At 38.1% G+C, this 25,133-nt stretch overlaps 2 protein-coding genes across 3 annotated transcripts; one reads left to right on the top strand and one right to left on the bottom strand.

Annotated features, from left to right (window-relative positions):
• Positions 1-216: 216 nt before the first annotated feature.
• On the bottom strand, positions 217-23,268 carry LOC101738347 (uncharacterized). Of its 2 annotated transcripts, none has more exons than XM_021349382.3 (10): positions 22,936-23,268; positions 18,737-22,383; positions 17,409-17,433; positions 15,466-15,669; positions 12,462-12,603; positions 11,657-11,828; positions 10,904-11,044; positions 9,535-9,686; positions 6,377-7,964; positions 217-5,416 (listed from the first exon to the last, which is right to left on the bottom strand). In XM_021349382.3, the coding sequence occupies exons 2-10, from the start codon at positions 22,352-22,354 to the stop codon at positions 4,958-4,960; spliced, it is 6,501 nt and encodes a 2,166-aa protein (XP_021205057.2). In that variant the 5' UTR covers positions 22,355-22,383; positions 22,936-23,268; the 3' UTR covers positions 217-4,957. The 2 variants fall into 2 exon arrangements, with proteins under 2 accessions (XP_021205057.2, XP_012547544.3); XM_012692090.4 differs by having other exon boundaries at positions 17,364-17,433; positions 22,936-23,117.
• On the top strand, positions 22,831-24,074 carry LOC101742303 (large ribosomal subunit protein mL49). Its single transcript, XM_004928077.5, has 2 exons — positions 22,831-23,272; positions 23,550-24,074. The coding sequence occupies exons 1-2, from the start codon at positions 23,156-23,158 to the stop codon at positions 24,012-24,014; spliced, it is 582 nt and encodes a 193-aa protein (XP_004928134.1). The 5' UTR covers positions 22,831-23,155; the 3' UTR covers positions 24,015-24,074.
• The last annotated feature ends 1,059 nt before the right edge of the window (positions 24,075-25,133 follow it).

The following is a 25,133-nucleotide window of genomic DNA, read 5'->3' as shown; positions in this document are numbered from 1 at the left end:
CTGCGAGATTCGAACACCGGTGCATCGCTACATACGAATGCACCGGACGTCTTATCCTTTAGGCCACGACGACTAAATTGGCTCTCTTTCAGTGGACCAGTTTTAATGCGCAGAAATGATGCTTCTTCTAACCTCCATAGTTTTTCCAGTGCATACTTATAGATCTGATAAAAATATTTCTTGAAAATACAAGTATCATTAAGTAAAACAAAGCTCTTGTGATAAGGATATGTTTATTAGAAAATTCATACCTTAGACACGAAACGTGCCCTTAATAAAAACTAAACGTATAAATACGATACAATAAGCCTTAACGGAGAACGAATTCGAACGAAAAACGACCGTCCTGCATTTCATAAACCACAGAACGGCAAGCGACCGCCGGAAAACGATAAGGACTATTTTACCGTATCAAGACTATTTAAAAAATAAAAATTATATAGTAAAATGATTAACACGCTATCTTTGGAGGAAAATACCGTCCGAGATGCAGGGCCACAGGAATTTGTTCAAATAAAATAAAAATAAAAACACATGAGCATTTCACCGGATCACGTTAATATACAAAAAAAAAAGTATACTTATGTTTGTTTCGAGGGTGCGAAAGGCTTATAGGCAATTTTTTAAGACATTTTTTTTTATTGCTTAGATGGACGAGCTCACAGCCCACCTAGTGTTAAGTGGTTACTGGAGCCCATAGACATCCACAACGTAAATACGCCACCCAACTTGAGATATAAGTTCTAAGGTCTCAAGTAAGTTACAACGGCTTCACCAACCCTTCAAACCGAAACGCATTACTGCTTCACGGCAGAAATAGGCGGGGTGTTGGTACCCGCCCGCGCGGACTCACAAGAGGTCCTACCACCAGTAATAAACCATTTCACGAAAAATTTAGTTTATCGTTAAAAAGCAAATTCATTGTTAATACCAAATGACCGCTTCAGTCTTCCCATTTATTTAAAGCAATGACGTGTGAATTTCACACTAAAACCTTTTGGGTTGGTTAAATGTAATACAAGGTGGATAGTATCTGTCGTGGTAGTAATCTGACATTTTTATATTGTCCAGATTATAGTTCATGAGTTTTGTCGGTACCACCACACAAAAAGCGCAATGTATGGCGAAACGTAAGCGAACCTACCCGCACGGTAGGAACACGTGGCGCTGATAACACGCAACGAACACGTAACAAAATACAATGTATCTTGTTTCAAACATGGGCTATGCCGTTTCAATCCTACACCTACTTTGAGACAAAACAAAGCCTTTCACGCCCTCAAATCATAATACAACAATACGTGTGAATATACCAAATTGTAACTAACACTATATATTTAACATTTCGTATCCGTTAAGGCGACGTTCCTCTTCGTAATTTCCGATATTCGCAGGGTAGGGCCACAAAATACAAAGCGAACATGTTTTTCTGTATTAAACAGTAGGAAGCAACTCGGGGTCATTGTCCTCTTGTGACCAGAGTATCAGCTGTTTGGTTTATTCTACTTTATTTAAAAGTAAAAGTTTGTTTAAGAGCGTTGACGTATTTGGGTGTCGGGCGTTCTGTGAGCCCGCACTTGTATTTACTACTTACCTAATTGAGACTCAGACCTCAAGCCTCAAGGTGGGTGGTGTCATGCATGTTTTGATGCCTATGGGCTCCGGGAACCAGCCAACACCGAATTCGCCGTGAACTTTGTTTGCAATAAATTACAAATAAATATTATCTCATTACAAATTGACATTTTAATATTTGACAATTTACAAATATGAAAATTACTAAATAATTTCACCCGAATGGTGTTAACGAAAAATATCCAACTTATTTTAATTATTTAGAAATTATCGTATCGCAAGAGTCCCAGCTACAGATCCGCTGTAATAGAATTAATTAATAGATATGATCTCTTCGAACAAAAGTTTATTAGAATATAAAAATATATTTTAGTCAGAATCACTAGCCTTTTTGATTCGTTAATCCCAATTGTTAGTTTTTTTAAATTTAAGCGCGTCAATTGAAAAAGTATAAGTAATTGAGTAACGTAAACATTTTAAACTATTGCTTTTAATGTTACTGCAAGAATACTAAAGAATAAATACGTTAAAATACTTTAAAACCATAGTTATATAATGGAAGAAGAAACTTTATGCTCGCAATAAGCCAAATGGAGTTCGATTTTCCCACGAGGCACGTCGCCTTAACGGAATATTCATAAAAGTTTATCTGTACACAATATTACCTAAATAACATCTGAACATGTCTATTTATATCATTGGACCAAAATAAAATACTAATTTCTCAACAATATATTTAGTTTTATACACAAGATAAATGTATCAACATGTTTTTTTTTTGCCCAAATGTAAATTCTATTCTTCTTCACAATTTTATACACTAGTTAAGGAAGAGTAATCTTATGTTAACTTTTTGTACCTTTACACGACAAAAAACTTATAGTAAGTATTATAAGTTGATAGAACTGAATGACAGAGTCCGACATCGATCGTATTTTTGCAAAGATCCTTAAGTTCTTTCGCTCTGTACGACTTGAAAACAATAGTCCCCAAGAACTTTAAGTGCCTTCGAAGAGGTCTTTTTGTAATTCAACCTAAATATATCCTAGCATTGCCATGTAGGTACAAAACACGTTTATATAAAATATCATTGCTTTCATTTTTATACCTTAGAAACTAGATACAAATATATATAATCCGTTTACAATATTAATAATAATAATAATAATAATTAAATTTATTTACACGAAATGAATCTGGGGGGCGATTATATCTCGTCTGTGTGAGATTTCATTTCTTTTATTCATTTATTTAAGAAACTATATTATGTTTTTTGTGTTTTATTTTTTAATTTTTACTAACATTGTTTTTATTTACATAATTTTTTTTTTTTACATTAATTAAACGTCTCGATCCATTCATAATTCGATGTTATTCTAAAACGGAAAGTGTGCTTAGGAAATGTTTTTTCAACAAAATTCATCGGTTAGGAGGCACATAGATCACGAATACTCTTCTCAAAGTATCAATATTATAGTCGAAAAACAAAAAAAACAAAAATAGTATTAGATTTTAGTCGTTTTAAAATCACCCAAATGACTAATTTCTCTCCTACTTAAGAGACGGTGAAATATATTATAAGAATCGCCATTCCGAAATCGGATCTACATTATCACATCACACGTAGGACTCGTCATTTAAAAAGAAACTTTATTACCATGATTGAAAGGTCCCTTTTTCTAGATTAAACTTTTGCACTGATGACTTTTAGTGTCCGTTTTAAAGCATTGAAAGACTTGTCTTTTTATAAAAGAAATAATATATAAATAATTTTTGTTTCCATAATTGGGGTATCATTATCAGAGTACATGACTCTTCAAATAACTTGTTGTTAATTTATTAAAATTGTTTGTTCCCTTCAATCGCAGAAATTTCTAGAAGTTCGCAAATATCACCAACTGTACTGCACTACAACAAATAGAACTGAAAGAAAAATCCATTTTTATATTCACTATTTTCCTTTCTTCATCATTAGCTATTATAACTTCACTACTAGGTTTGATAAGTGAAACGATTTTATTCTTATTGATTACTGCAGCAGATTTTATGGATATTTAGATCTCAGTGGGCGAAATATGAATTAAAATTTCCATTAAATTTATACAAACACTCCCAAAGCTTTTACTAAATGCGGATGGCGTAATATAATGAGTAGCAAGCCAAAATTAAATGTGAAAAAACAATATTTTCGATTTTGACGCGCTGTTATGAAAGTTATTGTCGCAGATCAATGTTGTGATTTGAATTAGAAATGTGTTATTTTAACTACTGAACATATTTTTTTTCAATTAATGAACTACGCGGCTTCAGCCTTTTGGAAAACCAGCCAGCCACTGCTTTCGTAAATTCATTGGATTACAGTGAAGAAATATCAACCTTACTTTAATGTATATAGTTGATTTTATCGACACATTTGTATAAATATACAAAGTGCCAACATTCTTTTTTGGTAGCGAATACGTGTGCCAATCCACGTTTCTTTTTGAAAATTATTAAAATTACTGAAGCAAGATTTCTGGATTTTGTCATAGATTTTAGTACTATTTAAAGTTTGCAACACTGAAAAATACTAGTACCACCCGACCGGTGACGTTTTAGTAACATTTGCGAACTTCAAGTCATTCCCAATCAATGTTTACGCAACTTAAATGACGTCATCGGATCGCAATTCAGAATAAAGCTCTCCATTAACGTACCACAATTAACTTCACGGGCTTCGGTATTAAGCTAAGCGTGTTCTTTTGTTAATTAAAAAAGGTGTTTTAATTAAAATAAATATATTTCGAATATTAAAAACGTGATGTTTTATTATATTTTTAAATAATTTTCTATCACAAGCTTCGTTTTTTTTATGTATTTTTTTTATCTTTAATTTTTAAAATGGTTCCATGATGTATCATAAATATAATGACAGTGAAAAAATAATAACGAAACGGTCACTTAACTTTTTCATATTAAAATAACGCAGTTAAATATCGTCTATATACACCGATTTAGTTTTTTGCAAACGCTACGATGTTTCGTAAATATAACTTATAAATGCATTTTTGAATCGCGTTTTTTCTTTTAATTTAATATTGTTTTAAAGGACTGTTTTATTGAGTTTTATCGAACGAATACAGTGTCGACGACAAAAATCGGTTCAGACTAAGTTTATTAAATTCTAAGCTCTCGCATTACGGCGAGTAAATTAGCGGGGGCAGAGTCCCGGGCGCGGTGTTTGCGTGCCCCGGGGCTCTACCTCCGCTGTTCCTGACGACAATCAAACCATTAATTTAATTTATTAAATATATATATTTGCTGGGAGTATCGTCCGCCGCACTACACAACGTACCGTTTGCACAAAACGTCCGTAACGAAACTCAGACACGCGGAGCGGTCGCTAGAGGCGGAGCGCGTGGTCGGTGGCGGGCGTGACGGTGAGCGAGGGCGGCAGCCGCGGCAGCGCCGGGCCCGCGCCGCACTTGCTGTTGATGGGCGCTATCGTTATATTCTTCAGACCAACATTCTTCAAGATACTAGCGGCGTTCCCGATCTGCGGAGTCTCGTCCTTTTTGTCCTTGTCTTCCCCGGTTATGTTCTGCAGGAGCGTGCCTCCGTTGCCCAGCATCTGCGAGGGCTGGATCTCGGTGACGAGGGTCGTCTCTTCGATCGACGATCTCTTCCTCTCCCCGTCCTGTAGCTGCTGGAGTTTCTCTCGTCTCATGATGCACATTTTGTTGTAGTCCTGCAGCGTGATGTGGTACCGCTTCCCGGAAGACATGACTTGCACAAGGCTGGACAGGTGGCGCCCGTCGACCGCCACTTGCGTCGGTTCGCGGGCTATCCGCGCCAAGTTCTCCTGCGAATGAATATTGACACTTTATGATACATTCATTCAAATCTATACTAATATTACTAAAGAGGAAACGTTTGTTTGTTTGTATTGAATAGGCTCCGAAGCTACTGAACCGATTTGAAAAATTCTTTCACTGTTTCTAAGCTACACTATTTCTGAATGACAGGCTATCTTTTTGGAAAAAAAAAATAGGGGTCCTTACGAAAATTCCAATAATGTAACCAAAGGTTGAAAAAAAATACCTAAAATATTCTTTACATCGCGTGCCCTGCGAAAACTATTGATGGTAGAATAAAATAATGTAGAACGACTTTGTAGAACACACACATTATTATTAACAAAAAGTGTCGCAACAGCATATGTCTAATCTAATTATTATAGTTATGCCACAATGAGTGTTCCTTTATTTAAAAAATAAAACAACGTCAATTATCATTGAAATTTTTGTTGACCCGAGCGGAGGCGGAGCGGGCCACTAGTGTTTAATAGATTATGACTTCTAATGCAGAAAAAATGATATACTCAAACAGTGGAAGGTAATTAAGACCGTAGGACAGCTCATCATGTGGTGGGAAGCTGATTTGCTTGGAGTACCAATGGTTTGCTAATGCATCTTTTGAGCTCGGTACCACCACCGTGCCAGTTTCTACCGTGAAGCAGTAATGCATTACGGTTTCAAGAGCGAGACAGATGGTGTACTATTAAACTGGGACTTGTAAGTCATATCTCAAGGTGGGTGGCGGTATTTCCCATGTTCATGTCAGTGGGCCCAGTAACCACTTTAAACTACGTGGATGAGTTCATCCACCCAACTAATATATAAAAAAACTAGCGATGAAGATAGCAACAAATATTAATTGTCAGATTTGTACCATTTACTAAGACGCTTTGCTGTTCTAATAAATGTGATTTTTAAGCAAGATGCCACATTTGATATAATTTGCCAAATCATTGATTACTTACCGGAGTAATGGGCATGAGTGTGGGTCTCCACGGTTTGCTGGCTGGCTTTGGTTTCTTAGGTGTCTCCATCTTCGGAGTGTCTTTTTTCTCTTTAGGAGGTTCAAACTTGGCCGGCAGCGGTGCACTGGCCACCTCCGTGGGGTCCGACGCACTGACACCCTTCACCAGCTGCTGAATGTTATGTATCACATTCTGTATGGCCTTCCTCCCTTGAGCGTTGGGAGTGTTTATCGCTATCAGCTCCGGAGGCAAAGGTTTGCTTTTACTTTTCTCTTTAGAGCTTTTCTGTTTGGGTTGCATCGGGGGAGGCATGGTTATTTTTGGATCACTCTCTGCGTCAGTCTGATTAGATTTCAATAAGCTTTTCCCTTTCAACGAGGGGATTTTCCGGTACTCTAGCAGACTGACCGGAGCCTCACTGCGTGCAGGTGGGTCGCTGGCCACGTGGTCGTAGGCCCGAAGGCGGCTCTGCACGGAGTCACTATAGTTAGACGCATTGGACGAGGCGTTGTGAGCCAAAACTAAATCACCGCTTCGGAAATATTTCTCTAGCAGAATCAAGTGGCGAAGGAAGCTGGATTGATTCCCGTATGGCCTCTGCAGCTCGGTCCACAGCTTCTTAGTCTCCACGTCGTACTGTATGGTGGTGTTACACTTCTCCCAGCCCTCAGGAGTGACCCCCTTGACATTGTTAAACTCTATATTGCACTGTAAATTCATTTCCTCCTCTCCGGGGAACAGTTCGCGAACCGAAATAGACGGATTGGTCTCCAACCTTTTGACCGGGTTCGAATATTTGGCATCAGATTTTTTAGGGTCCTTCTCGACGGTCAGTTTCTTGGATAGCTCACTTAAGTTTTTCTTGACCTGCGTGAAGCTCTCTGACATTTGCCACTTGTTTTTGAGCGTGTTGATGTCGGCGGGCCGCTTGTTGGGTATCGTTTCTATGGTACACTCGTCATTCAAATTAATATTCTTGAGGATGGGGATCCCCTCAACTGACTTCTCCTCTTGCAGCTCATCTCTGCGCATCCTGTCCTTCTGCAGAACGGCCTGCCCCACTTTGTGGATGCGTTTGGCGTTTTTACTGTGAACCCTGTGCTGCAATCCCGGCTTCTGTATTCCAGAGAACACGTTCATTAAGCCCTTGGACATTTCTAACATTTTAACCGTCTTCAAGTAGGGGCCTGGATTGTTTTGTTTCTGTAGAAGGTACTGTAGTTCTGTTTGTTTGTCTATGTGTATTAACGTGGGTTCAAAATCCATGTTTTCAGTTTCTGAACAGTCGCTGCTGGGTTCGGTTGGCTTGGCTCCTGGCACGGGGATCTTATTAGATGATATTAGACTTTCAATGTCTTCCTCGTCCCTTACGTCCTTGGAGTCGAGTTCCTGTGAGATCTTGTCTTTCTCTGGAGTGCTGTCATTAGTTCGCTCAGAAGACTCGCTGGTCTGTTCGGGATCAGTGGACTTCCTCTGCTTTGATTTGACGCGCTGTTTTTTCTTCTTGGCATTGTCGTCCTGAGAAGTGGAGTCGTCGCCCTCGTGGTCAGACCCCGGAGGTGGCTCTATGTTATAACTTAGAAGTAATCTGGAAAGAGAGTTTTGAAGTTAAGAGAGTTTTGTTTTAATTGTTTATTTTGATTTTTTGTTCTCGTTAAATATGTAATGAAATACCGATAATTACAACAACCAACAAAACCAAAAAGTAAGCACGTAAACGCATATCTGAAAAGATAACACTAGTATGTCTAAACTCTTATAGCACTGACCATTTCATTGATTCATTCCAGTCGACAATTAGAATATCGACAGAATATTTACAAAGGGATAGTTATTCGCGATCAGTAAAACTAGACTACTATTGAGTACAATGGAAATGGTCGGCGATTTATGTGTGAATGGTTCCTAAAATATATAGACATTGAGTATGAAAAAAAAACCACCATTGATCATAAAACTTTCCTTAACATACATTGTCCGCATTGGAAAAAAAAACAAAATGTGTGCAATTCACACGTGGTAGAAGTGAAACCTTCCAAAATTAAAATACAATTATCCTAAACGTCTTAAGTATATGTAAAATTTTGTCATTAGTAAATAATTGTAAGGTAGCGCCCTCTGTGAATTGATATTTTAATTTCACGTATAATCCTAAATTAAAATTCACTACAAGAGCTTTCATACACACGTTAGTATTAAAAAATCTCACAGATGGCGCTGTATTAAATAGTATGTATATTTCTGTCTCATTCTTTGCTGGCTTCATCCTACACATTTTTGTATATGTGTCTCTTACCTGTCGTTTTTTCCGTTGCATCCGGTTTTAAATCACAACGATTCTACAGAAGTTTTCACTTCAAAAACAAGGGGAAAAAAGCGGGGTCAGCGCCCCTTGCGAACGATCTGCCTTTTTTATAGGCGTAGTGAGACCGAACAGGTAGGTTATTACTGGTCCTGCTTCTGTCGAAGCTATCACACGACCTGTTTAAAGCCGTAAATAGTCGTCAAGCTAATGTAATTGAGCTTTCAACCCAACATCAGCGGTGACATCCGCATTAGGGCGAGCTTACTAAAACATCAAGGATTCAAAGTTTGGTTTATCACTACAATTCGTTTTCGGATTATTTCCGCTTTGAGCAACTATATCTATCTCTTTTTTTTAATCATGTTGTCTTTGTCTTATCATGTAGATTTCTATTACTAAGCGTTTGGATTCCCTAACTTCACCTTCTTTTGATTTTAATGTATGTTTCGGACTTTTAGATCTCTTAGAAATAGATTCTCAGTATCTTCGGATTCGTTTTTCCTAGAGTTTATACTGGATATTCTGGCCTCTTAGTAAGAAGATCGAAGACAGAAATCGACGTCCGCACGAGTAGGTACCACCACCCAGCTTATTTCTGCCGTGAAGCAGTAAAGCGTGTCTGATTGAAGGACGGGGCAGCCGTTGTAACTATACTTGAGACCTAAGAACTTAATCTCATAGTTGGTGGCGCATTTACGTCTTTAGTAAATTTAATTTGGCTTTAGTAACCACTTAACACCAGGTGGGCTGTGAGCTCGTCCACCCGTTTAAGCAATAAAAAAATTAAAAACATAATGACTTCAGTGTGCCGTGTAGGGGCACCGTTGAGGTCCAGGTGGTGGGATGTACGTACTTCCGCCTGTAGGTGTTGACGTAGTGCTGGTCGTGCGCGGGGCGCTGCAGCAGCGAGCAGTAGTAGCGGCACGCCTTGCACAGCAGCGGCCGCTCCAGGAACTGCACGGGGATCCCGGACTCGCGCAGGATCGGATTCAACTCCTGGAAGCCCTGAGCGAACAACACATTCTCTTAGAAACCGTCATCACGATTCATTATGACTATCGCGTTGGGAAATAAAACTAATGGATATTTTTTGTTGCCCTTGTATAGGCAGACTGCCCATCTCATGGTGAGTGGTTACCGTCGCCCGTCGACATCAGCAATGCCAGGGGCAGTACTAAACTGCTGCCTACCGTTAAGTAGTCTCCACAAGCCTCTTTTGAAGAAGGATGTGTCAAAGCGCTCAGGAAACATCGTATAGGGGAACTCATTTCAAAGCCGGATGGTACGTGGCCAAAAAGATCTCTGGATGACCGCAGTAGTTCCAGGTAGTATGGATGAACTCTACTCCGGTGGCGGGCAGTGTGATGGTAAAAACGAGATGACGGTATCATCTCGAACAATTACTATTAGTATAGTCGACAAGGGCTTTGAAGTTGAGGGTGTTCAGGGGTCCTAGATACTACAGTAGTAGTATACTAATAATCTCGGTAAGAGCGCGCCTCTCAACAGACTAGTTAGGGCATTACCGCAGATATTCTTTGGATGGTTTTACTTTGTTTTTTTTCAGTTATGTAATAATGTATTTGGCAGTAAATATAGTAGTAATATGTAATAATGTTAAATTTTTGTTGTAATATTATATTTTTGATTTCCTAGTATCCATACAGTGAACCTCTTGTTTTACTAACACAAACAGTCGATACCTGTGATTGTGTTAGAATTTAGTGTGAGATCAATCTGAGTACTAATGTTCTTTTTTCCTACGTAATCGTTGGTAGCCTAAGGTAAGCCTTCTAACTTCACGTAGACCAGTAGCTGAGCTCCGGGCTCAACCTGAGAAAATTTCTAATACTAGCCCCACAAGAGTAATGTTTTGTTGAATCTACCACCAGATCGGAATCGCGACTTTTCATTTTTCATTATATATTTTTTTTAATTGTATTTTTTGACTTGTTTTTTCATTTATTGTAAACATTTTTACTTATTAAAAAAAAAGAAGAAAATATTTGAGATAAAACAAAAAAAAAATAGCCCGATGAGTTTGTTTCGCCGGTTCTTCACCGGACTGTGGCTTTTTTTGGAACCGGTGGTAGAGTTAACATTGTTATTTATATTTTGACATTCAACAAGTGTGTTATACTGACGTCTAAGTTGATTTGGAATTTGAATTTGACTACTGAGGAGATCCGGTGAGTAGTGGGGTGGGTGGTGGCGGTACTGACGTGGTGTATGAAGTGCACGTTGTGGTGCTTGGTGATCCTGCGGCGGCACAGCGCGCACGCCATGAGCGGCGCCAGCGCGCGGTGGTGCTCGCCGCACAGCGGGATGGTGTGCAGCCCCGGGTAGTCGCACTTCAGCTTCAGCTGCAACCACAACCGACACTTTATTTTTATAGGGAGTTTAGGACCTGGTAACCAAGATCTTTAAGTCAAGTCTTATTTTAATTTATATTCTTATTTTCATGAAAAATGATAATATGGAGTGAAATGTAGTTATTTTTTTATTGCTTAGATGGGTGGGCGAGCTAACAGCCCACCTGATGTTAAATGGTTACTGGAGCCCAAAATAAAACAAATCACACAACTTCACTCCTCGAGCCAAAAAGTCCCCAACCAGCCCTCGTGTACCCAGACTAACGTGTGCGGCCATCGGTTACCCTACCTTCTAGTGTTACTGTATCCTTAGTAATTGTCTCGGTTCAACAACAGAAATTTGTTGATAATTCAATAAAGTTTTGGAATTTTCACACTGTAATGTTCACAATCTAAAGAGTAATATAAATCAAACCGGCAAAATTTTAATTTGCGTAATTACTAGTGGTAGGACCTCTTGTGAGTCAAATTAATCATCTTCATTTCATTTCATTTGTAACTATACTTGAGACGTTGTAGATGTCTATGGGCTCTAGTAACCACTTAACACCAGGTGGGCTGTGAGCTCGTTCACTCATCTAAGCAATAAAAAAAATGACTGACCACTTTGTTGACACTGCTCCTCATTTTGATGAGCCACTTCCTCCGTATGGAGTGGTCCGCGGGCGCCGCGCACCCCTCGGTGTGGCAGAGAGCCTCCCGCCCGGCTCCGAGCCCTGAGCTCTCCTCATCCGACTCCTCGTCTAAAGGGGGGCTCACCGGCTTCTCAGATTGTCTGGAAATTGTACATGCACCATTAAGTCTGGACAGTCAAGTAGGGGCGTTACAATCAACAACAGTGCATTCTTATGTATTCAGAAATAAGGGCGAAATTGTTTAATCATTCTAAAATAACAAGGAAAATTATTGGATTTGTTTTTCTTTCTCTCCAACACGAGTGCTGCTATTATATTCAATAAATGTGAACAATGACGTCACTATTTAAGAAAACGTGATCTCTGTGTAGCGTACAAATTAAACGCCTACAAGTTTCTCTTTTACTTCTGAACAAGTTTTAAGTTCTCACCCATAGATGTAACTAACATATCTTACGATGTCACATACCATTACATTGAGACACGAGTTGAGGTCGAAAAAGGTAAAGTTAAGTGGTAGACTGCGACTTGGCTGTGTCCAGGACACTGCTGATATCGGTCGATGACCACATATCATCAAGTCGGCGGTACGTTAATCTAGAATTTTTGATAATACTTATAGAAACAGGTACTTTCGGTAGGCAGCGGCTCGGCCCTGCCCCTGGCATTGCTGAAGTCCATTAGAGACGGTAACCACTCACCATCATCAGGCGGGTCGTATGCTCGTCAGCCTACACGGGAATTAAAAAAAAACAGCTGCATAAGAAACTTACGTGTTGTTGGGCGATGGTAAGGGGTTCGTATCGAGCTGCTTCCCGGGGGGTCGCTTACGATACGAGGGGCAGTTAGCTCGCCGGTCGACGTGCCTGTAGCAAGCGTCGCACAGACAGCTGTCTATCGTCAGCTTCTCTTCATCTGATGAGATTATTAATCACTACATAGTATAAAACAAAGTCGTTTCTCTGTCCCTATATCCCTATGTATGCTTAAATCTTTAAAACTACGCAAAGGATTTTGATGCGGTTTTTGAAGTTATACTTCTTTAAGCGCGTTATAAAAAATTGATGTGAGTAACAGAATTATATGTTATATTAACAGAACACAAAATTAACAGAATGAAGTTGCCCACTAAATCGCTCATTACAATACGACCGACGTAACTTGGCGAGTCTGAATATAGCCGCAGGTGAACTTTCCGAACCGTACCGAGAATTACCGAATTTATACGATGTCAAGAAAAGGGATTTCCAATATGCGTGTTTGAGGATGTTGTTTAATCGATTTTTTCTCAAATTAATGAAAGTTTAAATAATAAAAAAAAGAAATATGTTTAATAAAAATAAAGTATAACTTTTTACGCGCGTACATAAATAAGTACACGCACCCTTTTTTTTAATAGATAGAGTGATTGAAAAGCAAAGTTTATATGTATAATAACATCCATGAAATAGTGGAGAAATCAATAATAAATTACAGTTTCAGAAGCGAAGCGTGAGCGGGTCGCTAGTTGCTAATAAATTATCAAAGAATTAAGACTAGATTATCTGTGAAAGCACACATACTGGTAAGTCACAATTGGGCATCTCATGTATACCAGATCCTAAAACTATGATTTCAAGCTATAAATACAACATAATTCGTCTTTAAATATTTTGTTATTTTAAAACGTTTAAAACTATGATCATATTCTTTTACTTTGAGCTTTTAATCATGTCGAGACTTATTCAAATCAAATCAGCACAAAAAAAAATTTTTTTAACATAAATGACAGTACATATTTGTTGAACGTCAAAAGAACTACTGCCAATTCACAAGAACTAGCCTCCGTCCTGAGAAGAATTGGCAAGAAACTCAGCGGGCATGTCTTTATTTTTTTAAATATTAGATTATCTCAGAAAGAAACTTTGTGGTTTCATAATGTGTTTATGGGAGCTTCAAAAGCTTGTTATAAGAAGACTACCCAATTATTTTATTCATAATAATTCAAAATCACTAATAAGCTTATAGGAGATTCAAAAGCTCGTTATAAGAAGACTACCTAATTGTTTTATTCATAAGTTTAAAAACATAGTTTTTGTTGTTGAAGTACATACGCTTTCACATATGCTTTTAAATCCTTGTGACATTTATCAACGATTCGGAACTTAAATTAAGTGCTGAAAAGCAAGAGCAATAATCTCAGTCTTCTCTTTATTTTATATATACTTGACACACAAAACATAAAAATCAAATTATTATATCAGTACAATAAAAATTACTTGAACTGGAAGAAACTATTCTGAATTACAAAGCTCCGATACAAGATAATTTGTTCGTAGATTGGCCGTGTGGATAATAAATTTTTGTATACGTACTTTCGTCGTTAACTGTCTAATACGCCCTCGCTTATTAAGGTGCTTTTCGTTTTAATTTTGAAATTAATTCGTTTCAAATTCAAAATATCCCAACTCACTTCGTTATAATATATTATTCCCCTGCTATAAACCAGAGAACGAGACGTAATGTAAAAGTTTTGTAGGAGATAAATAACTAATGAATTTACTTTTATTTCTGCTATTTATCGAATGTATATTGTATTTATTATTTTAAGCATTGTATATGTACTTTATTTTTTAATACTCATGGCTTTTCGTTCGACGTTCGATAGAGCTAAAACGATGGAAACACTTTTTAAAAGTCGTCTTATGACGAGCTTATAAAGCTCTGATAACAGTTTACGGAATATGATCGTAAGGGTGTATTGTGACATTACTGATCGCTACGGACGATAACAAATAAACGGCGATGCCTTTTTTAAATGTTCTTACATCACACGTATTGGAACTGAAATTCGGCAGAGGATTTAGCTTTCCTATGCGGCTTAAAAAAAAAACATTAAACGCGTAATGTATTATGAGTCGTCTATTATCAAAGGCGGCAATCTGTACATTTGGACAAAATTTTTTTATTGATATGTCAATACAGATTTATTTGAATATAATCGTCTCCTTCAAAGAATACGGTTCAAAACCTGCATTAAATAAAGGTTAATGGTTAACCTGTTATTTATCTAAGATGTCGTTCCGAAGAGTTTTGTGACTGCCAATGGAATACAAAGTCAATAATTCGTTTTTCTGATTTACCAATCATTGTCCAAAAGTCAGATTGCCGCCTTTGATAATAGTCGACTCTTATGTCGTTTAGGCTTTGCAACCTTGGAACGCGGAGACAAATATATTTTGTTGTTAAAACAATATTTAAATAAATAATAGTTTTAAAAAATAAAATCCGCTTTTGTAGAAAATCCAACTAAAAAATAGAAGATACATTTTAATCAATTTTAATTAAAAATAGTGTAAGAAAAAACGATTTTATTATAAAAAAGCGTGGGGTGCTTTTCAGGATATTATCAAAATAACGCTTCTACTCATAACTGTTCATAAAATATTTATAACTACTGATACCATGCACCACACGCTTTTTTTTACAATAAAATCATTTTTCTTACATTATTTTTAATTCAAATTTATTAAAATTTATATTCATTTATTAGTTGGATTTTCTATAAAAGAGTATTTTGTTAGTTTTTTTAAACGATTACTTATTTTTCATTTTTTAGTTGAATTTAAATTTTTTTATTTTTTTTTTTTAATATTGCATTGTCGTTGGTACTTGATACCAAATTTCGAGTCAATCCGACGTTTTGAAAGGGATCAAAATCATGTTCAAAGATTCCGTTACATACTAACATATACATACGTCTGAAGCTAATGAAAGCGTATTAAAAAAGTTCCTTACTGTCCAATATTTTCTTCTGTCGATCGGAGCTCTTGATTTGCGCGATATGACAGGGTGTGTCGAACAGTCCAAACTTGCCGCCGCAGTAGAAGCACTGGTCCTGGCACAGACGACCAGGGTGGATGCTAAACGAGGACGCCTTCTCCGGTATCACCAGATTCAGAGTCTCCTTTGGCTCTGCCGGCTCGGGTATCGCTTCTGCATCTATTTCGTTATAAAATTGACACGTACAAATTTCTGAATCCCCTAAATTTCGCACGGTACCTGACGTCGTGGAACCGATTCCAACTTCTTTCATGAAGCTAATTTCAGAAGCATTGGCTCAATGCTGTTTCTACCCTGTTTTTTTTTCCTAAGCTGATAGCTTTGAGAGGCTATATCAGCGTAACCTTAATTAGTAGGTGAGCTCACGGGGCTCAAACCTGACGACGTTGCTAACACTGGCCCTAGCAAGAGTCGTGCTTCGCAGAATCTACCACCGGGTCGGAAACGCGACCCACTGAGAAGATCCGGCGAGAAACTCAGTGGGCTGTGTCTGAGGGTTAATTTACTCGTCGAGCCCTTGAGGTACCTAAAAGCACCGTTAGTGGATCGGGAGGATCCGAAATGACGTGTTTGGGGCGACATCGACTGCTTTCCATTCTGTCTACCCTGTAAGCTGCATACTAAGCGCTAGAAACGAGCGTTCGTAATACAACACCGGAAAGTATCTACTAAAATCTATATTTCTGTGTTTTAATAATTATTCGAGAATATAAAGTGTTACTTATGAATATTGGTAACGTCCGACCTAAAGTGAAAAATTGCTTTTAGATTGTTTATTAGGCTCGTGCAACTTTTTTGGACGATTTTAAGAACGTGCTGGAGAACAATAGTTTCAATAAATAGACTTGTCAAATTACCGGACTGTCAGTAAGGAATGCGTAGACGCATTTCTTTGATATATGAAAAACAGTAAAACACAGGTGTAATTATTAAGATATGAAAAAAAAAATTCTACCACAGAAAAGTTTGAAAGGCATGATATTAGTAAATGATTTAAGACTCAGACTCTGAATTTAAGTCTTAATATTAATTACTTAATAAATTTAATATTAATTATTTAATAATTATTTCATAATTTAAGCACGATACGTAAATGACCTTGCGTTTTCAATGGGCTCCAAAAACATAATATAAAATAATTCAGATCAACAATAATACTTTCATAAGACAAATTCGTTTTGATTTAGTACGCTATCATATTAATTCAGCTTTATACATTTGTTTTTAAAGTTTATTAATAATTTATTTGAGAGATGATTTGTTGTTTGTTAAGTCGAAATTTTCATGCATATTTCCACCAGTTGTGTTAGTAAGGTATTGAAAAAGCTACCGTGTATCCTTCAGTTAAGGTTTAGTTAGCAATTCCGATGTATCTATAAGCCATTCGACATAATCGAACGATACCCAAAAATTATTTCATGTAGCTTTTTCATAATGGCCACGATCAAAGTTTATATAGCCTATAGTAATAATATATCTATTGGCGTACATAAAGTCTTATCTGGCGATGATTTTCAATTATTAAGTGCAAGACAGTCAATGGGAGAATTTTTCCGAAATTTTCGGTTTTCTAATTAATTAAATCTATATATATATATATAAATGAATTGCTGTTAGTCTCATTTTATGTTTTGGAAGATGAAAAAGGCTTCCAATTATAATGTCGTCCTAGAGAATTGTTACTCTAATATCCTATTAGGCTCTACTTTGGAAACATAGCTACTTAAAATCGTACATATATGAAAGAACTGCCTTAACATAAAAGATATGATATATCATTTGCAATCATTGAATTGTTTGCACTTAATAAATTTGAAGGGCAGTGTTTTGGGTGAGTTTTGAGTACCACACACCATGGTTGTTAAGACGATTACTGTAATGTGACTTTCTGTGCCCACCATCAATGACTGCGCCCGGGATGCCCTGAGAACAAAATTAAATCTAATATTAACTAACGTGTACTGAAATTCTGGAATTATCTATATATATCAAAATGAATTGCTGTTCGTTAGTCTCGCTAAAACTCGAGAACGGCTGGATCGATTTGGCTAATTTTGGTCTGGAATTATTTGTGGAAGTCCAGAGAAGGTTTAAAAGGTACCTAGATAAATATGAAAATGCTCGGAATTAAATAACAACTTCGTTTTCCCTTTGATGTGTCCCCCGTCGGACGAATTCCTTTTGTTTGTTTTAAGTTTATTTTACACAAAAGTTTAGATCTTTTATTTATCGATTGAGGCACTACGAAGTCTGCCGGGTCAGCTGGTATATGATAAAACATCTAAAATTAACAACTACTCACACATCAAAACAAGGTTTCTCTGATTTATCTTGAAAACTTTTACTAATTGTTATCTATTCTTTTTTTTATTGCTTAGATGGGTGGACGAGCTCACAGCCCACTTGGTGTTAAGTGGTTACTAGAACCCATAGACATCTACGACGTAAATGCGTCACCCACCTTGAGATATAAGTAATAGGTCTCAAGTATAGTTAAAGTTACAGTCTAAAAGGTATAGGGACGAAGTTGTGCTCAGAACAAGAAAAATAAGTACATTATTTATTTGTTTGATAGTGGACGAGCTCACAGCCAACTTGATGTTAAGCGAGACTATAGAAATGACAACCTGAATTGTGTTGCCCACTAGGAAACCGATATTTACTTCCTATATTAAAATTATATACGAAAATAGTTCAGGTACATAATATACTATATAATATCATATATATAATTTGCGTAAATACTGGTGGTAGGACCTCTTGGGGGTCCGCGCGGGTAGGTACCACTACCCCGCCTATTTCTACCGTGAAGCAGTAAAGCGTTTCGGTTTGAAGGGCGGGGCAGTCGTTGTAACTATACTGAGACCTTAGAACTGATATCTCAAGGTGGATGGCGTATTTAAGTCGTAGATGCCTATGGGCTCCAGTAACCACTCAACACCAGGAGGGCTGTGAGCTCGTCCACCTATCTAAGCAATAAAAAAATAATAAAAAAAAGTTAGATTTGGAAGAAGCAAAATCCTGTTTTCTGTGAATGCCATTTCAAATAGAAACTTTTTGTTTTCGATGAGTGAGAATACTTATCGTTAATATCTACATCTTACGAGTATTTTATCAGATACTAGTTATTATGGAAGAAAAATGACCTTGAAATTATTACCTAAGTGTTAATGACTCAATCGTTACATAAATTAAATAATGAGATTGAGATTAGTTTTGTGGTTACCTCGCGTCTCTCGATGGTGTAATACGCGTCGTCTTCGGCGGCCGCGTCCCCGACCTCCGGTGCTGGTTTCCCGGTCCTGTACTTGCTCTTCTGGAAGGTCATCTTCAGCGAGCTCCTTTGCTTCTTCTTCTCCCGCTCGCCGGACCCTCGGTTCAGTTTTATCACAGTCTTCAGAGTTCCGGTGTAGTCTCCGGATTTGGCGGACTTGCTTTTATGCACGAGGCCGCCGAAGCTGGTTCCGTAGATGCGTTCCTTCTCCCGCAGCTTCTCGATCTTGGCTTCCTTGGCAGCTTTGTGGGTGAGGAGGCCGAGCGTCCTTAGAACGTATTCTTTGTGTCGCTTCGTCTCCGGGGTCTCGTTGAAGACGTTGCTCGGCCCAGGTTGACAGTCGAGCTTGGCGGGTGTGTTGAGCGCGGGCTTTGGTTCATCGATGGGATCAGCTTTCGCGTCGTTGGTGCAGTTTCTCAACGCGTACTCTTTAGGTTTCGTTGCGTCTGCTTTGATCTCCTCGGTCTCCAGTTCAGCATCAGCCGCCTCCAACTGTTCGTTTTCCTTCGAGCCCTTCCTCAACGCGTATTCTTTGCGTTTTTTAGTTTCAGCCTCTTGACTAATGTTACTAGGACCAGCTTCGGACTCTGTAGACACTCGCGTCGTTTTACCAACTGCGGGCGTTTTGATGTCAGTGTCAGTGACTACATCAGCTTTGTCCTCGGTGGAAACTTCTGGTTTCACGTCAGCGTCACTTTTGTCGTCACTCGTTACGGGAACTGCTGCTTCGGTTACAGTTTCGACTGTCGGTATGTCAGTTTTCGCGACGTCGACGACGCTATCGAGCTTCGAGACTTCAGAAGTCAAAGTTGTATCATCTGGTGTAGTCTTGATGTTCGCCAATGGAGGAGGACAGGCTTCCGTCTCCATGGGGGTGCTCTCAGGGGATTTAATGGCGACCGGAGTGGACGAGATGGACACTGCAGGCGTAATATTAACAACAGGCGTTGCCTTGATTCTCTCAATCGTAGCCATCTTATCATCGTCATTAGGCTCCGTGGACTTCAAAGGCAAGCTTTCGGTAGGCTTACGCTTCTGTTGTTTCTGTAGGTCGCTGCTGTGTTTAATGTCGAGCACGCGAGGAGTTATGGAGATCTGAGTGGAATCGAGCACAACTCCGCCGACCAGACCCGCCGTGTTGGCGTGCAGGGTTGCGAACTGATGCAGGTCCACTTGTGCGGGCGCTGGCTTCTCGACAGATTTTCTAAGTTCAGTCAAAGTTACATCTTTGCCTAATGACTTCTCAAATATACTGATAGCATCCGATTCTTTAGAATGGTTAGAGCTGGTCGATTCCTTCCGCGCGCTGACGCTGTTCCTCTTGATGAGGGTGACCGAGTTCGGAAGGTCGACGTCAATAGACTTCCGAACTTGATCTCGTTTTACTATTGAAATGGCCGAATTATTTTCGAAGCAGCTCAATACGTTTTCTTTTTCAAATGTTTTTTCAGGGGATCTCACTGACTGAATGTCTTTTAGGGGCTTCATGTCGACCCCGGATTTAGGTATCAGGACTACATCGCTAGTTACCATCACGGGCTTGGAATCGCTAGATTTCGATTCTGACTCGAGCCTCTGTCTTCTCTTATCGAACTCTTCAAACTCCTTCAGTCTGTCCATTAGTTTATCTATACTGGCGAAAGTTTTGTATGTAATTTCGTGTCTGCTGTTCTCTGGTTTTTCAACTGGATCCTCTTCATAATGCAGTCTGATGGTTTCGCTGTCGTCGATCTTCGACGGCGTGTTCTCATTAGTCAGTGAAGTCAGAAGATCGTTCTTGACCGGAGTTTCAGGAGCTTTATTGGTATTTTCTTCAGCACTAGCCGTCTTATTGAGACCGTAGAAGGACGATGCGGGCTTAACCTGCATCCCGTCTGCTGGTGTCTCAACGGCAGGAGCGGCTTCGTGATCCTGGCCTATGTTCTCATCCAGATTATTGATGAGGTCATCTATCTCTTTGGAGAGAGACTCAAGGGTCTCTTGCTTATCTTCAGTGTTGTTGGTCACTGTGCTCGTGATGCAGTTCTTGTTGGGGTCTGGCCTTGAAGCGGCGGCTGCTTTTCTCCCTCTCCTTGCCCTCTTAATGTTCTTTGTGATTTCCTTTGAGTTTAAAGTCTTGGACATACTATTCAATATACTACTACGGGCCTCCAAAAGCGTAATGTTTTCAGTCTTCATCAGAAGTTTATCTTCTATTTCTGATGCATTTAAACCATCTAAATTTAACCTATTACTATTGTTGTTGTCAGAATCTAGAGATGTACTCCTTTTTAAGCACAACTTCTTTTTTTTCTTTTGATTAGAGATGCAACTAGTTTCTGCATCAAGTTTAACATCATTAATTTTTTCAACATTAACGGAAGGCACTTTTTCAATAGTCGAGATCTGTACATTACTTTCAATATCTATATCTAGGTCAGTCTTAGATTTATCTAGTTTTTTGCTGAGCTCCTTGCCACCGTCTGTATCATTCAGTGGCTCACTGAGGCTCATGTCTGATTCAGTATTGTCTGAGCATTTAGAGATCTCACTCCCGTCTCGGGAGCAGGACCGTCCCCTTTTTAGCTTCATGCATTCATCACTTACATCAGCTGAGTCGGAGGCTTTGGAATCTGAGAGCAATCTCCGTCGTTTCTTCTGTTCCTTCATGACAACCTCATTTAAAAGGTTGCTTTTGACTTTTCTAGGCTTCCCACTTCGCAGGTTCTTGCCTTCAAAGACCGAAGGGCTATTGCTTCGTTCAGAGCGCATTGAGTATGGACTAGTGCGAGGCCCGAGGGCTAAGCTGCTAGGAGTATCACTTAGCATTGTTTTCATCATGGCCAAATCTGAGCTAAGTCTCTGTCTCCTGCCTGCTGTTTTCGGACTTGAGGATCTAGAACCAGGAGTGATGTCGTCCAGAGGTTCCTTTTTAATTTCTGATGCTGGGATCAGCGGGACGGCTTCTTTATCTTGAGAATTTTCAGGTTCTAGTTTAACAGCCGCTGTGGCTTTTCTACCTCGAGTGATTGTTCTTTTAATAATTTTCTTGACTTTTTCTTTAGTCCCTAGGACTTTCTTACTCCTTAAAGTCTTTCTGATGCCGAGTGGCCTCTTCTTAATTATTGCTTTTGGTTTATTTACAGGTTTCTTGGTTTCTTTGGACGTTTTAGGCTCATCTTGGCCAAGCTTGGTTTTGTCATCCTCAGTTGGGTCAGATGCCTTTTTGCGGGCCCTCGTCTTAGGTTCTATCACTGTTTCCTCATCAATACTCTTGTCCTGTTCATCTTTAGTTTGCTTAGTTTTCATGATGGAATGTGTATTGGGAGATATTCCCGTTCTCCCGACATTAGGTAGATGTTGATTGTCTTTGTTTTTATTGGTCGATCGGAGAGTGACCGACGAGATGCCCCTAGGTTTTTTTTTACCGGACTCTTCAATTTGAAGATTATTTGTATCTGTATTTAGACTGTGTTCTCCTATTACTTCTTCAGAGCAGGAATCACAGTCGTTTTCAATTTTACTTACAAAATTGCTTGAATTTTGCTCTACAGACTCCTCACTGTTTGTGCTAGGATGAATTTCTGCCATAACACGCCTCCATAATATGCCATCTGGACCTGAAAAAGACAAATATAACTTATTAAGTACCACTACACCCCCCAAAACAAGCAACGTGGTAATAAATATATGTGAATTACTTTAGCAAATTATTCTTGTTTTTCTTTATTATATATCATTTAAAAAAAAATTATTATTAAATCAAATATAATTCTCACATAGATAGGTCTAAATTATCTAATTTTTTGTTCCGATTCACTTAAAAATCGTGTCCACAAATCTTCGTAAACAAAAGCGAACACACAGTAATCAACAAGTTCGCGCATTAATTTGATGTTATTTCTATTATATATAAAGGACTATTTTGCTATATTTCGGATGACAAAAGGACTACATAGAGCATTAACTAACAGAATATCTGTTTACATGTACAGTTGCATAGAAATTCGCAGCGGAAAACTCATGAAAAACTTGTATGTTTTGGTGGTGAAACGAAGCGACAGCTAACGCCACCTACAGCTGACCCAGTGCGTGTGCGTCGAACGAACGAAAGCACCAAATCATTTCCCTAGCCGTGGCGCACCTCTGCTATGTCCTCACAAAATACTCACAATTTATCCGATGGAATCTCGAAAAACCACAATAAACAGTTATTTACATACACAATGCACCATAATATGCGAAAAAGTTCAATAAAAACGCGCAATTAAACTTAGAAAACGATTTTTGAAAAGCACGAATGTCTGCAGGCGTCCGCCATAATGTTTCCTTCGAAACGAATAATATAGTTCTTATTGCTCTTGTAGCAATTCGCTCTATTCGCTATTCAAAATGGCGACCGTATTACGAACACACTCCGCGTTTGCGCGACTTTTATTTGGAAAAAATGGACGAATCTTGAACAACTCACTTGATTTGGGTGCAAAATTATTGCCGGAATCACAATTGGTAATTATTTTATTGTATTTTCACTCGCGTCGCGTCGTAATGTCGCTTTGACCACGACATGTGACAGTACTATGGGTGTACAACCTACCGCGCAAGTTTCTTTAACATTTTTTTGATTGATTAATTTCAGTGTGACGTTGATTAATGATTAGCATTTATGCTCAAATATATTTAACATGTTTAAAATGGTTATTATTTCATTTATATGGATGGAATAGAGAAAAAAACCGTAATCTTTTGAAATCATTTCTATTAAAAACCCATGTTTTTGTTTCAGGCACTATCTTCAAAACATTACTCTAGTTACGGAAAATCACCGTTTGTGCGTAAAATCAAAGAGCAATATAATTATGAAATAGAAAAGAATCCGCCAGAATGGGAATACGTCAAACGTTTGCTGCCGTTTACTACTATACCTAAGATAATTCCCAAAGATAGTTATCCTTCAGGATGGGTCCCCCCAAAAGAAGAGGCGTTAAACCATCCATACTTTTTATCAAGAACAAAAAATGCTGAGCTACCTATCTATTTAAAGATTACTTACAGGGGAATGCGTAAAATATCCATAATAAGAAAAATTGAAGGCGACATATGGCTTTTGAACGATGAAATCAAACAATATTTAAAACAGAAGAACAAGAGATACGTAGAAACTAGAGTCCATGAAGTTGCGCGGTTGATTGAAACTAAAGGGGATTATGTAAATGATTTACGAGAATGGGCCCTATCCAAGGGTTTTTAAATGTAGTTTTTACTTAATAGCCAATGTTGGTAATTCCTAATAAATTTTTTAGTGTAAAAATATTTTTGTTTTAATGATCTTTGTAAAGATATTGAATCAGTCATTAAAATAAACGATAAATATGTTTAATCTTCAAAACTATAATTTAAAAAAATATATCTATTTTTGTAACATCTGGCGTAGGTTAGTCCCATATCTTAAGATATGATGTCACAATTTTAATTGCTTTGGAGAAACTTAATGATTAATATAAAGTTCAGCAAAACTACATTAGGCGAACCCGATTCACAATAGGCGGGCTTCGTCTACTTATGACAACGACAATAAAAAATCAGTGCCACTATTAATTTGTAATAAAGCTTTTTTAATGTATTATTCATATTCTACAATTATAATTCGACTTCGAAATTTTATGAACTACCTATGAATACAGTGAATTATGAAAATAACCTAAAACGTCTTGAATGAATAGTGTTTATTTGATGTAATATCTAAAATTTTATATAGACGAAAAATTTTAACAAATTTAAAATTACTTAAAAATATCACTCAATATTTCCCGTCGTGAACGAAACTTGATCGGAGGGGTGTACGCGGCATGAAGTTTATTTCGTTTGGCCGCCACCAGAGGCGCTGGCGACGGCGGAAGGTTTAACCTACGTAGCTATATAACATCCGCCCGCGGTCTCGGGGCCTCTCCACCGCGATATTTTTACTTTGCATCCCACTCTTTGTTGCTAACAACTTTTCTGTCCTCTAAAACAGATATTCGATCGCAACTTATCACTTATTTCACACGAAACACACATTTAGTATTGTTAGGTTAATTTTTATCATTAAGTTTATTACGAAACTTCAAAACGTTCGTTTTTGCGTAATTACGTTTTATTGTTAGAAACTTTACAAATATGTGAATTACCTACGAGAAGTGATCGGGAATCGATACGTTTACGGCATGGTTACGTAATATCGTTTAGGTATCGACGTATGTATATTGAATTAGCCATGTTGTATCTATATACATAAAATATATACAGAACATAAATTTCAAGGCCATTTCAGTGCCACGTGTCATTTATATTGCATAATCTTTAAATTACAGAAGACAGGAGCGCTTAA

This window comes from Bombyx mori, chromosome 18 (assembly GCF_030269925.1).
Source record: "Bombyx mori chromosome 18, ASM3026992v2".
Lineage (NCBI taxonomy): Eukaryota > Metazoa > Arthropoda > Insecta > Lepidoptera > Bombycidae > Bombyx > Bombyx mori.
Note: the sequence above shows the minus strand (reverse complement) of the source record. Positions and strands in the feature narration are given on the sequence as shown.